General features: G+C 30.5%; 2 protein-coding genes across 5 annotated transcripts; one reads left to right on the forward strand and one right to left on the reverse strand.

Annotated features, from left to right (window-relative positions):
• Positions 1–264: 264 nt before the first annotated feature.
• On the forward strand, positions 265–3,406 carry LOC130903507 (zinc finger protein 501-like). Its single transcript, XM_057815644.1, has 5 exons — positions 265–438; positions 529–984; positions 1,338–1,734; positions 2,277–2,480; positions 2,997–3,406. The coding sequence occupies exons 1-5, from the start codon at positions 322–324 to the stop codon at positions 3,299–3,301; spliced, it is 1,479 nt and encodes a 492-aa protein (XP_057671627.1). The 5' UTR covers positions 265–321; the 3' UTR covers positions 3,302–3,406.
• A 1,460-nt stretch (positions 3,407–4,866) lies between these two features.
• On the reverse strand, positions 4,867–11,637 carry LOC130903509 (uncharacterized). 4 transcript variants are annotated; one of them, XM_057815649.1, is made up of 9 exons: positions 9,125–9,253; positions 8,163–8,347; positions 7,995–8,072; positions 7,584–7,709; positions 7,374–7,457; positions 6,979–7,023; positions 6,437–6,541; positions 5,431–5,496; positions 4,867–5,371 (listed from the first exon to the last, which is right to left on the reverse strand). In XM_057815649.1, exons 2-9 carry the CDS (start codon positions 8,278–8,280, stop codon positions 5,163–5,165), a joined length of 831 nt encoding a protein of 276 aa, XP_057671632.1. In that variant the 5' UTR covers positions 8,281–8,347; positions 9,125–9,253; the 3' UTR covers positions 4,867–5,162. The 4 variants fall into 4 exon arrangements, with proteins under 4 accessions (XP_057671632.1, XP_057671631.1, XP_057671630.1 ...); XM_057815648.1 differs by lacking the exon at positions 9,125–9,253 and adding an exon at positions 8,535–9,114; XM_057815647.1 differs by lacking the exons at positions 7,374–7,457; positions 7,584–7,709; positions 7,995–8,072; positions 8,163–8,347 and adding exons at positions 11,229–11,410; positions 11,475–11,637 and having other exon boundaries at positions 9,125–9,499.
• Between the last annotated feature and the right edge of the window lie 19 nt (positions 11,638–11,656).

Raw genomic sequence — 11,656 nt, forward strand, 5'->3', positions numbered from 1 at the left:
GATAATGAATTAATATTATATTGTGAAAATCTATTTCTATCGCATACGCCAGTGTCATCTGTTGATGATGAAGTTAGTAACTTCAAAATTTAGTTTTCTCAAAATACATAATATTGTATTAAATAATATTACTTTCTTCGAATTCGAAATTTTACGATTTATACCAAAGATAATTTTTTGTTTTAATAACATTCCCATATTAATATAAGAAACAAATATTATATAAAGACAACTAAATTGACAGTGACATTTGACATATTGAGTAGTTTGCCATTCTACTGGGTACTAGTCTATTTTATAAGTAAAAAAGTAAACAAAAGAATGGAAGACAACTTGGATTTTCAAAAAATCTGCAGAGTCTGTCTAAATGAAGGTGTTATGATGTCGATATTTAAAGTTAATATTTCAAAGAAACTGATGGCTTGCGCGAATGTGCAGGTATTAATTTTCTCTGTAGACAACTAGATATACAATAATAAATGAGCTGTATAAATAATATATGTAAATGCTATTTTTTTTTAATTCCAGGTTTGGCAAAATGATAATCTACCAGCGCAAATATGTCAAAAATGTTCAGCTAAACTTCATATATCATTTCAGTTCAAAAAATTGTGCGAAAAATCAGATGGTAAATTACGTCAATACTTAAACAAAGTATCAGAAAGAAGAGAAGAACAACAGTCTCAACCATTACAACAAATCGAAAAAGAACCGACAACAAATATTTCTTCTCAGTATACACAAAGCATACCTGAAAATAGTTGTGCTTATATAGAATGTAACACTTTAATAGACAATGTTTCTCAAAATAATTTCATACCTGTTAGTCAACCCGAACCACAACAAATGACACAAATGGAATATTCTCAATTAGCTGGTTACAATGTGGATAGTGTGGGTCAAGTACAAGTTTATAATGGCAATTACAACATGCCTTTAGATCACACTGCTGTTTTACACAACCAAGAAATTCAACCTATTGCGGTAAGTTTTATTTGAATAATTATAATTAGTGGTAGATTCACCATTAGGCTGTAGTTAAGGGTGGCAAATTTTATTTAAACATTATTACTATAGGTTCTAAACAAAAAGCTAGTTTATTTGTTTAAAATAATGTCCTAATAATTGTTCATCCTGATAATCATGGATCTTAGGCAAAAACCCTTAGTTCTTGATTTATAAAGTTGAAATTTTATTGATAAAAAATTTAATTCAAACGATTATTAACTAAGAATTTCAGAAGTCAGTAGAGACTGTAAAAAGTCAATAGCCTTAAAGGTGGTAAATCTGTATATCTACTACTGATTATAATATAATATAAATTAGTTACTTCACAGATGGATCCTCAAGCACAGCCTCAACAACAAGTCCAATATATTGATCAGACACAACAACAACAACAACAACCAGAACAACAACTTGCTACCCATCCAACCTGTGACATTGTAAAAGAAGATAAAACCAAATCCAAACACAAGCCAACTGATGTAGCAAAACAATGCCAGATATGTAATAAAGTTTTTTCGACAGCAACAAAACTCACAAGGCACATGAAAACCCATGCATCAGATATGCCCTATAAATGTAAGACTTGTAATAAAGGCTTTGCGCACAGTGGAAATTTTAAAATACATTTACGTATGCACACTGGAGAAAGACCTTTTAGATGTGTGGTTTGTGACAAGGGATGTAGGCAAGCACAGGATTTGGAGAAACACATGAGAACACATACAGGTATAATGTACCCTTAATTTTTTTCAACTTTTTTTTTATTTTTTGTAATTATCTGTCTTGATTTTAGGTTTATTGTAATGTTTTTTTTTTAATTTATTTATACTATTTCCAATTGGTGGGGTAAATTTATAAACACTGTCTTTATGTATTTAATTTAAACACTAACACTACACTTAACTAACTTATATAATTTATTTAAATTCACATGTTACTTTTTTATGATGTTTTGTTCACTATGAATCTTACAAGCTCGAATATATAGCAGACACGACATTTCTAGAATTCTAGAAAACAAACTATAAATTAGGTCCGAAAAAAACAATGTAAACAAATGATAAAAACTTATATAGAAAAAAACGAATTCCGATTTTGCTAAATTTTAGTCTTTAATTATAACCGGACAGGGCCGGCTTCAAAGTCCATGACGGGGACGAGTTCGCAGTACTGAAATGTTTTAAGATCCTAAAGAGACTGTAAAAACTGTCTTAAGTACTTCTAGCTACACCACTGTGAAAAAATTTCGATAAAATGTAATTTTTCAGGTGAAAGGCCGCATAAATGTTTAATGTGTCCGAAAGCTTTCTCAACAAGATCTAATCTAATAGCCCATATAAGGATCCATACGGGGGAACGACCATATGTTTGTTGTGTATGTCAAAAATCGTTCTGTCAATCTAACGAACTCACCAAACACATGAGGACTCATACGGGAGAAAAATCGCATATATGTGATATTTGTAATAAGGGTAAGTCATAACAAGTTTCTTCATACGCAGGGTGTAATTTTTTATTAACGTTACAATCCGATCTTGAGATCAATTAGTAACTCACTGTGTAACTAGCAATTTCTGATCCATTTTGTACACTAATTAACTTACACCTCAACACAATTACTTTGCTTTTACCAAACTCACTTCACGCAGTATCAAGGATTACATTTACTTTGGGGCTCCTTTACCTTGGAGCACTACATCAATTGAGATCGTTTTGCGATAGAACGCGACTCCAAGGTCGACCTAATCTAACCTAAAATTTTATCATAAAATGTCTCTTTTCTTTTAACCTTTTTCTAAACCGGATAGCAAAAAGTGAGTACTCCAGCGTTACTTGTTAGGTTAGGTTATTTGTACTCCAAGGTAACCTAAAATGATCTGATGTCGTATCATGAAGGAGTACTCTTTATCCTTTGACATTTTAGACTACCATATATTTTAATATTGATTCGATTTTATGTAATTTATGTGGTCCTATTCTTCTTACAGGTTTCAATGGTTCAAGTACGTTGATAGTTCACAGACGATCTCACACAGGAGAACGACCCTACGTCTGTTTGGTCTGCAACAAAGCATTTACCCAAAACAGCTGCTTAGTTACCCATATGAAACGCCACAATCTCAATTCGCAATGCGACAACAATTTCAATACGAAACAAATAGAAGAAAAAGAAACTAGTAATACCATTGAAGAAAAAATCAATTGTAGTTTTTGTACGAGTAATTTTAATACATCCAATGAATTCAACGAGCACCTAAAGACCCACCATACTTCGACAACTGATGGTAGTTAGCAAATAATAATATTAACCGAAAATGAAACTAATCATTTTAATTTATTTGTAAATAGTTGATTTTAATGTTTCTCTGATAATACAGAAAATTGATTGGTCGATGAACCATCTGAATTATATCGAATCCTTCCATTTTTTTAGCTACTACAAATACTGTTTTATGAATATCAAAACGGGTAACTCGGAAAGAAAATAGTCCTAAAATCTTTATTGACATTTCTTTTCGAACTAGAATGTAGAAAATTCGCATTCAAAGAATTTTTTGGTGTGGAAATGTCAGCGGGTAACTGACTACAATAATGAAATGAAAAATCCCATAACTGTAATTGGTTGGGGCGAGATTGTATTTTAGACCATATTCAATAAATAGACAGAGAGAAACGTTGATTAATCTAACCCTGGTTATTCTATGATAATTACTTTCGAATATATTAAGTTTCTTATCCTCTGAGGTAAAATTATTCATTAAGGGTGAGTGTGATCTTTAGTAATTTTTATATTTAAAGCTTGAATTAATTTTAAAGGGAAACTTTGGTATGAAACAGGTAATTCAAGATATAAGGTTTTAGTTTCTGAAAACTTGGTTATAGAAACGCCCGTCAGACAGTGTAATTGTGAGTGTTGGTGTAGTTGTAGTGTAAATAGTGTGTTCAGTATGAATATCACCAACGGTTCCAGAAATTCCAACTTAGAAGGAGGTAAAACAGTTCACTCTGATTTTAAATTATCTTTAAACAGAATGTGACAAAAATGGTACTGCACCAAGAGATTGAAGGTAGAGACTGAATTGTTGGAGGAGTAATTGTTCTCTTGGCAGGTGATTTTAGACATACTTTCCCTGTTGTGCTACGTGGAATACGTACAGATGAAGTTGAAAGTCTGTCATCAATTTTATGGCATTTGGTCAAAGTTCTATCATTGACTATCAATATGCGTTGTTTATCTTTAGACCAACTCAAAACAAGAAGAGTTTTGAAAAATAATTGATATAGGTTATAGCGAAATTCTGGAAGAAGACTGAAGAATAAAGGTTCTTTATATTAATTGCGAAACTGTCACAGATTTAATCACGTCAGCTGACATAATATACTCGATTTATGGCAAATCTGGCGACAATTGTAGTTCGTGGGTAAAGGAGAGAACCATTCTCACATCAACAAGTCAATTGAATCAACATTTTCAACTGTCAACGGAGCAAGTAAAAAATTTCTTTCTGGCTTAAATTATTCGATTTCTGATCAAATTCTGTAGGATCAGCGTCTGATTCTTCATTAGTCATCGATTGATTGTCATCTAAATCACTGGTTGATTCAGTTTTATTAATTCCAGCCCTTTTTTTTATATTCCTTATATATTATTAGTATATTGACCATATTTAGATGGACATGAAGATTGTGTTCAGTAACGATAAGATAGTTTTTTTTATGGCATTTTCATATTTCCATCAATAACTTGTATCAGTTGAAAAATTGCTCGGTTCGCCCATCTGTCTGTTTTTATTTGAGGTTAGAAACAATATATTAGCATGTTTACTTTTGGCGCTAAATTCAAATTCCTCAAAAAGTGATTTGGTAATCAATCTTTCACTTGGTTATAAATTCATTAGTAAAATATTATATCCTTGTAAATCTTCTTGCACTCCTTGACTGGTTTCGAAAGCACTGTATCACACATTCGTTCATATTTTGGTGAAAATCGATTCGTTTAAGCCTTTGGAAACATTCTCAATGTATAATTCAAAATATATTTGTTCTAATGTTAGTTTGTTTCTTCAAATTTGAGGACAAATAAAAATAATAGTATTTATAAAAAATGTTTATTTTTTTATATACGAAATATTTCATTTTTCTATTTATTACGTTTATTTATTTCTACAGTTTTTACAAAGCCACGTAACCCCCTCAATCATTTTCAGTAGATCTAAATTTTGTCTTGATATTTGAACGCAGGAAATGTGAAACAGTTTCCCGCATCCTTTGTCACAGTTTATAACTGATTTTCCTACCGCGTCTTGTTTACACTCTTCACATTTCGGAATTTCCTCTATTTTCATATTGTTTCGAAGTTGACCTAAATACAATCAAAATAAAATAAAAAAATTATTATATGAGAGTTTTTATACAAATTACCTTCAGTCATTTGAAGATACAAAACCATTTTACCTGTTCGCAAATTTACATTTGATAAACCTGAAACTAAACATTAAAATCTATTAACCAACCTGAAAATTTTCTTTTATCAAATTAACTCATAAAACATAAATATATGAGAGTGTGTAAGTAATAACAACATTGGGTGATTTGACAACATTGTGTCTACTAGACGGTTTTGTTAATCCTTACCACTTAACAGTACAGCCATCCCACATCCTAAACTTTTTAAAATGAGTGGGATTAATGGATCAGCTGTAAACACTGGGTTCCCCAGTACTGCAGCAAGAAAGGGGAACAGAATAAATCCTTTGGGTCGCAGTGTATACGAAACCCCAACATCCATACACACATTCATCCCTTCCAATTTCTCAAACCTAGTTTTCATCATTTCCTAACCTCGCATTTAAATCTTCAAAACTCATTTATTCTTTAAATTAAATATGTTTCATTAATTAATTGATACTTATTATAGGGATTTCATAAACATTACCCACATATGTGTTGATGTTATTGTCCAAGAATTTTTATTTGAGTCTGATTGATTTTTTTCTTTCTTGTAAATTGAAATATATCTTCATTTTTGAACTCTGGGTAACATCCAGATGAATAATTGAAAATCATACTATTTAAAAACTTACTACCACTAATCTGAACAAAAATTCCACTAGTATATAGCTACCCAAGAAGAAAATGTTGTATAAAAAAATGATAAAAGCTTTAGTGAATGGAAAATAAGTGTCACTACTTTTCTCACACTCCTTGTATTCAATAAAAACTATATATAATTGAATTTAATTACAATTTCCCCATTTCATAAAAGCAAACCATTAAAACATGTAGATAAATTTTTTTAAAGAGTCAAAATCACATAGTATCAAATCTGGGCTGCAAGGGAATTTATAAAATTTGAATTTTTTTTTATAATTTGACCTTCACCTAAAGTGACCTTGTATAAAATTTTGAAATAAACACATTTTCTTACCCATTGTATCATCTAACACATATTCTTCATTTGTTACTGAATCTATTATCTGGTAAGTAGATGTGTAATTATCTGGAAATTCTATTGCAATATTTTCACAAAAATCTAAAAGAAAAATAATAAAAATCGGTTATTTTTTGCGTAGAAAATAGTTCAAAAACTTTAATTAACATCAACATCATTGAAAGAAAAATATTCAAATAAAAGGTCTATTATTAGTTGGTAAGAAAATAAAAAAAATTACTGGATATATAAATCCATGGACAAGTTATGCGGAACCTTTTTGTTGAGCCCAATCACAGATCCACATATTAAGCTCAGACATCACTACTCTAATAAAAAGTAGTTCAATTGACCAAAATAACTTCAAAGTGAGAAACCATAGTTTTTTTGAACACACTGTTTATTAACACTTGCTCCAAATCCAGAAATAGGTAAAGAAAAGACATTTTTTATACTATTAGATCTTTAAATCCTGGATTTTACATTGAAGATGGGATTGGGAATACGAACATAAAAAAAAATAGTTGATAGTTACTTACCATTGCTTTGAAAACTGTTTGGCATGTACCTTTTCTCTCGTTTTTCTGGAAAATAATTTCAATTATAGCATTCTAGTCAAAATCAATCTGTTCAGTAATTGTGCCATAAGGTAAACTAACAGATAAATTATGAATAATTTTGGTTATTTTGATTGAACTTGCCCAATAAATGGAAAATTTCTTATTTCTTATACATCTTTTGATATATTAATGCATCTAAATGTTCTTGATTTTAGGTCTCTTTTGTTTCAAAATTGGTTTTTTTAAATAATTTTGGAAACATAGATAAAATTGATGTTTTGACTTCTCTTTAAGCAAAGATTATATACATGGGGCTACGTCTTTATTAAGTTTCCTAGGTTGATTTCGATCTGAAAGGATATGACTATACTCACCTGTCACAGCAGAGTGTCCTTCAAGTTTATCTGTTTCCATATTAGTCAATATTGATGGTTCATACAGCATACTAGAGGAGCTACCTACAAATTATATAAATTCATGACTTCAGGTTCAATTCAAATTTATTATATGGACAGTGTCAATAGTTGTGACTACAACTATTACAATTATATATAAAAATATTGCCATTTGGAGTTCATACTTACAAGGTTCTTCAACAAGTGCTTGAAATAATCGCTTCCTTGTGTACACCTTAACAGGTTTTTTTGTTCCCTCTATTGGGCTGTTACCAGTAAAGGTGCTGATAGAGGAACTAGTCTTTGAAATTGATTCTAAAAAATGTCTCAATTAATCTCAATAGAATAAGGAAGTCAGTAAGCAAAAATAAACAATTGGACAACTACATTATAGAAAATATACAATGACATTTATCTTTCACCTAAATTATTATTGAATAATCCTTTTGGTAACTGCCTGCTTATAACTGCCATAAATGGTTGAATCATGCCTATACCCAAAATGTACAATGATTCAAACAATTTTGCATCTTGCTTATATGACTAGAAGAATTAACAGGCAGATCTTTGTGGAAATAATATACTACAATTCATACCTACCTACCAGCCTTTTTGGAGTTGAAAATGAAGATGGTTGCTCCTGTACCCAAAAAATATCATTTTCATCTTTTTCGTAACCTACAAATATAATGGCAATTCTTTTCCTCTGCATAACTTTTAACTAGGATTCATAAGAGGTTTATTGTCACAGTAAATATAAGTACTTGCCAGGTAAATGTAGAGTTGGCAGTGAAAGTTTTTTTAACCTGCCATTGGGGTTTCTACAAATTGGTTCAAAATGAATATCACATATTCTATGTGATGATAATACTGTATCAGCACGCATTAACTTGGGGTTATTTATTCTTTGCAACCAAATTCTGCAAACATCTTCATTCGTAGGAATGGAATGTCTATAAAAAAGTAAAATCATTCAACATATTTAACCATTCAACAAAATGATTTCCTAAATACAAATTAATGAAGTTAGGAAGAAAAGAGTTATTCTCGTATGGATATGAACTTGATTTCAATTTAAATATTTTTGTTGATTTCAATTTAAATATTTTTGTTGATAAATAGTAAATATTACTTACTCACCTTATCAGTTGCTTATTCGTGCATCCTGGTACACAGCAGGCCTTTACTCGTTTACTCATATTGAGTAAGTAAACACGACAGCACAATTTGCAACAAATATTAACTTTCAAATGCATAAAAATGCAAATAGCTAATAAACAAACAATATCAAACACCTTGTGTTGTTCATTCAATAATCTTGGTTATTTCTCGATGCATGATTGCAACTTAGTTTCAGGATCCAGATTGATAAACATTCAAAAATAAAACACCAAAAAGTAAGCTTTTAGATGTGAGCCAGTCACAGACCCTGCACAATTCGCAACAAATAATAACTTTTAAATGCACAAAAAAGAACCTTTGATTATAGAAATCTTTTTTCCCTATATAAGGATGAAATGAATAACTGGTACGGAGCCAGTCGAGAGATGTAGCTGGGATCGAACTTTGTCGTCAAATTTTTATACAGAGTGGCAGATCTATCCGTGTATATAATCTTTGCTTAAGTCTTTATCAAAATATGATATTGTTATATATATAAAGCAGCACAGCAGACTCAACTGACAATTTCCGTTAATATTTTACCCATGAAAAAATTATGAAAAACTTACCAATCGCATCTTTTATAACTGCTTCAATAAATTCACTATCCAATCCAGGTATTTTCAAAGTAGGTATTGCTATTGCAGACAATCCACGTTTTCTACACATTTTAGGTATTTTATCACATTCTCTAAAATGGACATCGCATACTACATACTTATTATATATATCATTGACAGATAGAGATTGATAATGTGGGGGTTTCAGTATTTTGATCCAAGCCTCAAAAATTTCTGGTTCTCTTTTTGGAAATCGGTGCCTTATGCTCAATAAATCATCACAGCCATTTACACAACATCTGTGCCTCTTTTTGGCCAGTGTTACTGAGCTACTTTCAGGAATTATGGATTCATGCATCGTGTTTTTATTCTCCATGTTTTGATCTTGAAAATAAATATTCTGTTTATAGTCCGGTCAAATTAGACCAAAAAATTAGAGTGAAGCTACATTCGTTTCCACCAAGCTGAAAATCTTTAAAATATAACTAAAAATAACATTTGAAAGCTCCCCATCATTCCAGTGTATGGAAAAAATTTTATTCAAGGTCAAAGGTAAAAAAATGGGATTTTCGTGATTTTCCGCAAAACGGCGGTTTATCATAAAAAAACCTCAGACAAAAATTGTAGATCATAAAATTATCTACAAAAAACGTCTACGAACCACCGTTTCTAAGGTATAACTATCCAAAAAGTTGTAATCGTCATAATATGCATGAGTATGCCACATATATACATCTCTAGAGTTGTAATTTATGTTAAAATATTTTTATATCGTCATTGTAACTTAACCTTGAAATATACATAAGTTATAACTATAAGAATATGAGATAAAATGAAACCCAGTCCCTTAATTTATCCCATTGTAACCTTGAGACAACATCAGTCTCCTGTTCAATTGTGTGTGTGGCTAGGGTCTTATACCTGCTGGAATAACTGAAATATCGCTAGTCTTGAGCGCTAATTGGTAGTGAATACACGTGTTTATCTTAACCTATATTGTGCTTTTTTGAGTTTTATAACAAAAATGTCAGAATATTGTTTTACTTGTGCTAAACTTTTAACTGAAAAAGAAGTTGTTACTGTTGAAGATGGTACAAAGACAAGTGTGTCTTGGTTATCAGCTAGACCCTATAGACTGGGTTTGGAAGCTGATCAACCCGTTCAAACTTTACTCTCACCTGCGTGGGAAAAACTGCGGAACACAATTTTTTGCAATTGCAGAAAGAGATGCTAAATGTGGTTCAAAAAAAGTCTATTTTGTTCTCTGAAAACTTTTAAAATTTTTTGAATAATTATATCTAAGAAACAGTAGGAAAAAAGTATTGATACGTTTTTTGTAGATAATTTTATGATATACAATTTTTGTCTAAGGTATTTTTATGATAAAACTCACGGATTTACTGAAAATCGCGAAAAACTAATTTATGTTACCTTTGACCTTGAATAAATTTTTTTCCACACAAGGGAATGATGGAGAACTTTCAAATTTTATTTTTAATTATATTTTAAATGCGTTTTCAAGTTAGTGGAAATTTATGTAACTTCGAATGTCTAAATTGACCACCCGCATAGGCATATACACTACCACTTTCTATACATACAAACTACCACGTTCTACGCTAGATCATAGGGAAAATATCATGTATTTCATGTAAGATAAGAGTACCATTGATGGACACTTTATTGAGGATAATTTATCAAAAAAATAATTTTCAATAAAAAAAAATATCTTCTATTTTTCATAATAAACTCATCAAGTTCAAGTTTATATGTAATCACTATATAATTTTACAGTAGAAACCGTAAATAAAATAATAAATGAAATTATGGAAGAAAAAATAAATTCTTCATACCTAAGTCAAAACTACATACTTTCATCCCTAACACCAGGGACGAGCATTACACTGCAAGTGCCAAAAGTTGAATTTTCGGCCCTCGAAGTGTAATATACTATTATTTTAAAAATCTGTTCAATACTTTATCAATTGTATAATCTTTCAAATTTACTAACCAGCGATTTCTATACTGTTTATTTCTGTTTTTACCTCAGCATCTATTATTAGATATAATATTATATTTTGAAAACATATCGATTCACCTGGTATTACCGTACCAATTTTTCGTTTTAAACCATGAAAAATTGTTGGTATAGCTTCCTCATGTAAATGATGTCTTGCACCTTTTATCACAAATTTTTTTTCAAAATGTTGTTCGCATATTTTGTAATAATTCAAATCTTCGAAGGGTTTTTGCATCAAATCCTCCCGGTTGCATGCCAATAACCATGCTTTAACGCTAAGATAATAGTAAACGTTAAAATAGTCGTTAAAATGATTTTAAAAACAAGGTTTGAACCAACCGTTCTTTATCATCTAATGGTAATTTAAACATTCCTATTCCTTCACCGGCTTTTGAGAAACATCCCCGAACTAGGCAAGTGACTCTTCCCATGCCAGGAAATATAGACCTAAATTCTCAATTATTCGAAGTCGTAAGATATGAAGAAAATGTAAACAAAGTTTAATATCCGTATAAAGGTTA

This window comes from Diorhabda carinulata, chromosome 2, assembly GCF_026250575.1.
Source record: "Diorhabda carinulata isolate Delta chromosome 2, icDioCari1.1, whole genome shotgun sequence".
Classification (NCBI taxonomy): domain Eukaryota; kingdom Metazoa; phylum Arthropoda; class Insecta; order Coleoptera; family Chrysomelidae; genus Diorhabda; species Diorhabda carinulata.

Excerpts from the sequence above, each read along its gene's own strand:
- LOC130903509 (XM_057815646.1), bottom strand. The coding sequence starts at position 11,566 with ATGGGAAGAGTCACTTGCCTAGTTCGGGGATGTTTCTCAAAAGCCGGT. Across the intron at positions 11,411-11,474 it reads CCATTAGATGATAAAGAACG|CGTTAAAGCATGGTTATTGG; the intron begins GTTGGTTCAAAC and ends CTATTATCTTAG. Across the intron at positions 5,372-5,430 it reads GTATCTTCAAATGACTGAAG|GTCAACTTCGAAACAATATG; the intron begins GTAATTTGTATA and ends GATTGTATTTAG.
- LOC130903507 (XM_057815644.1), top strand. The coding sequence starts at position 322 with ATGGAAGACAACTTGGATTTTCAAAAAATCTGCAGAGTCTGTCTAAAT. Across the intron at positions 439-528 it reads TGGCTTGCGCGAATGTGCAG|GTTTGGCAAAATGATAATCT; the intron begins GTATTAATTTTC and ends TTTTAATTCCAG. Across the intron at positions 985-1,337 it reads AAGAAATTCAACCTATTGCG|ATGGATCCTCAAGCACAGCC; the intron begins GTAAGTTTTATT and ends GTTACTTCACAG.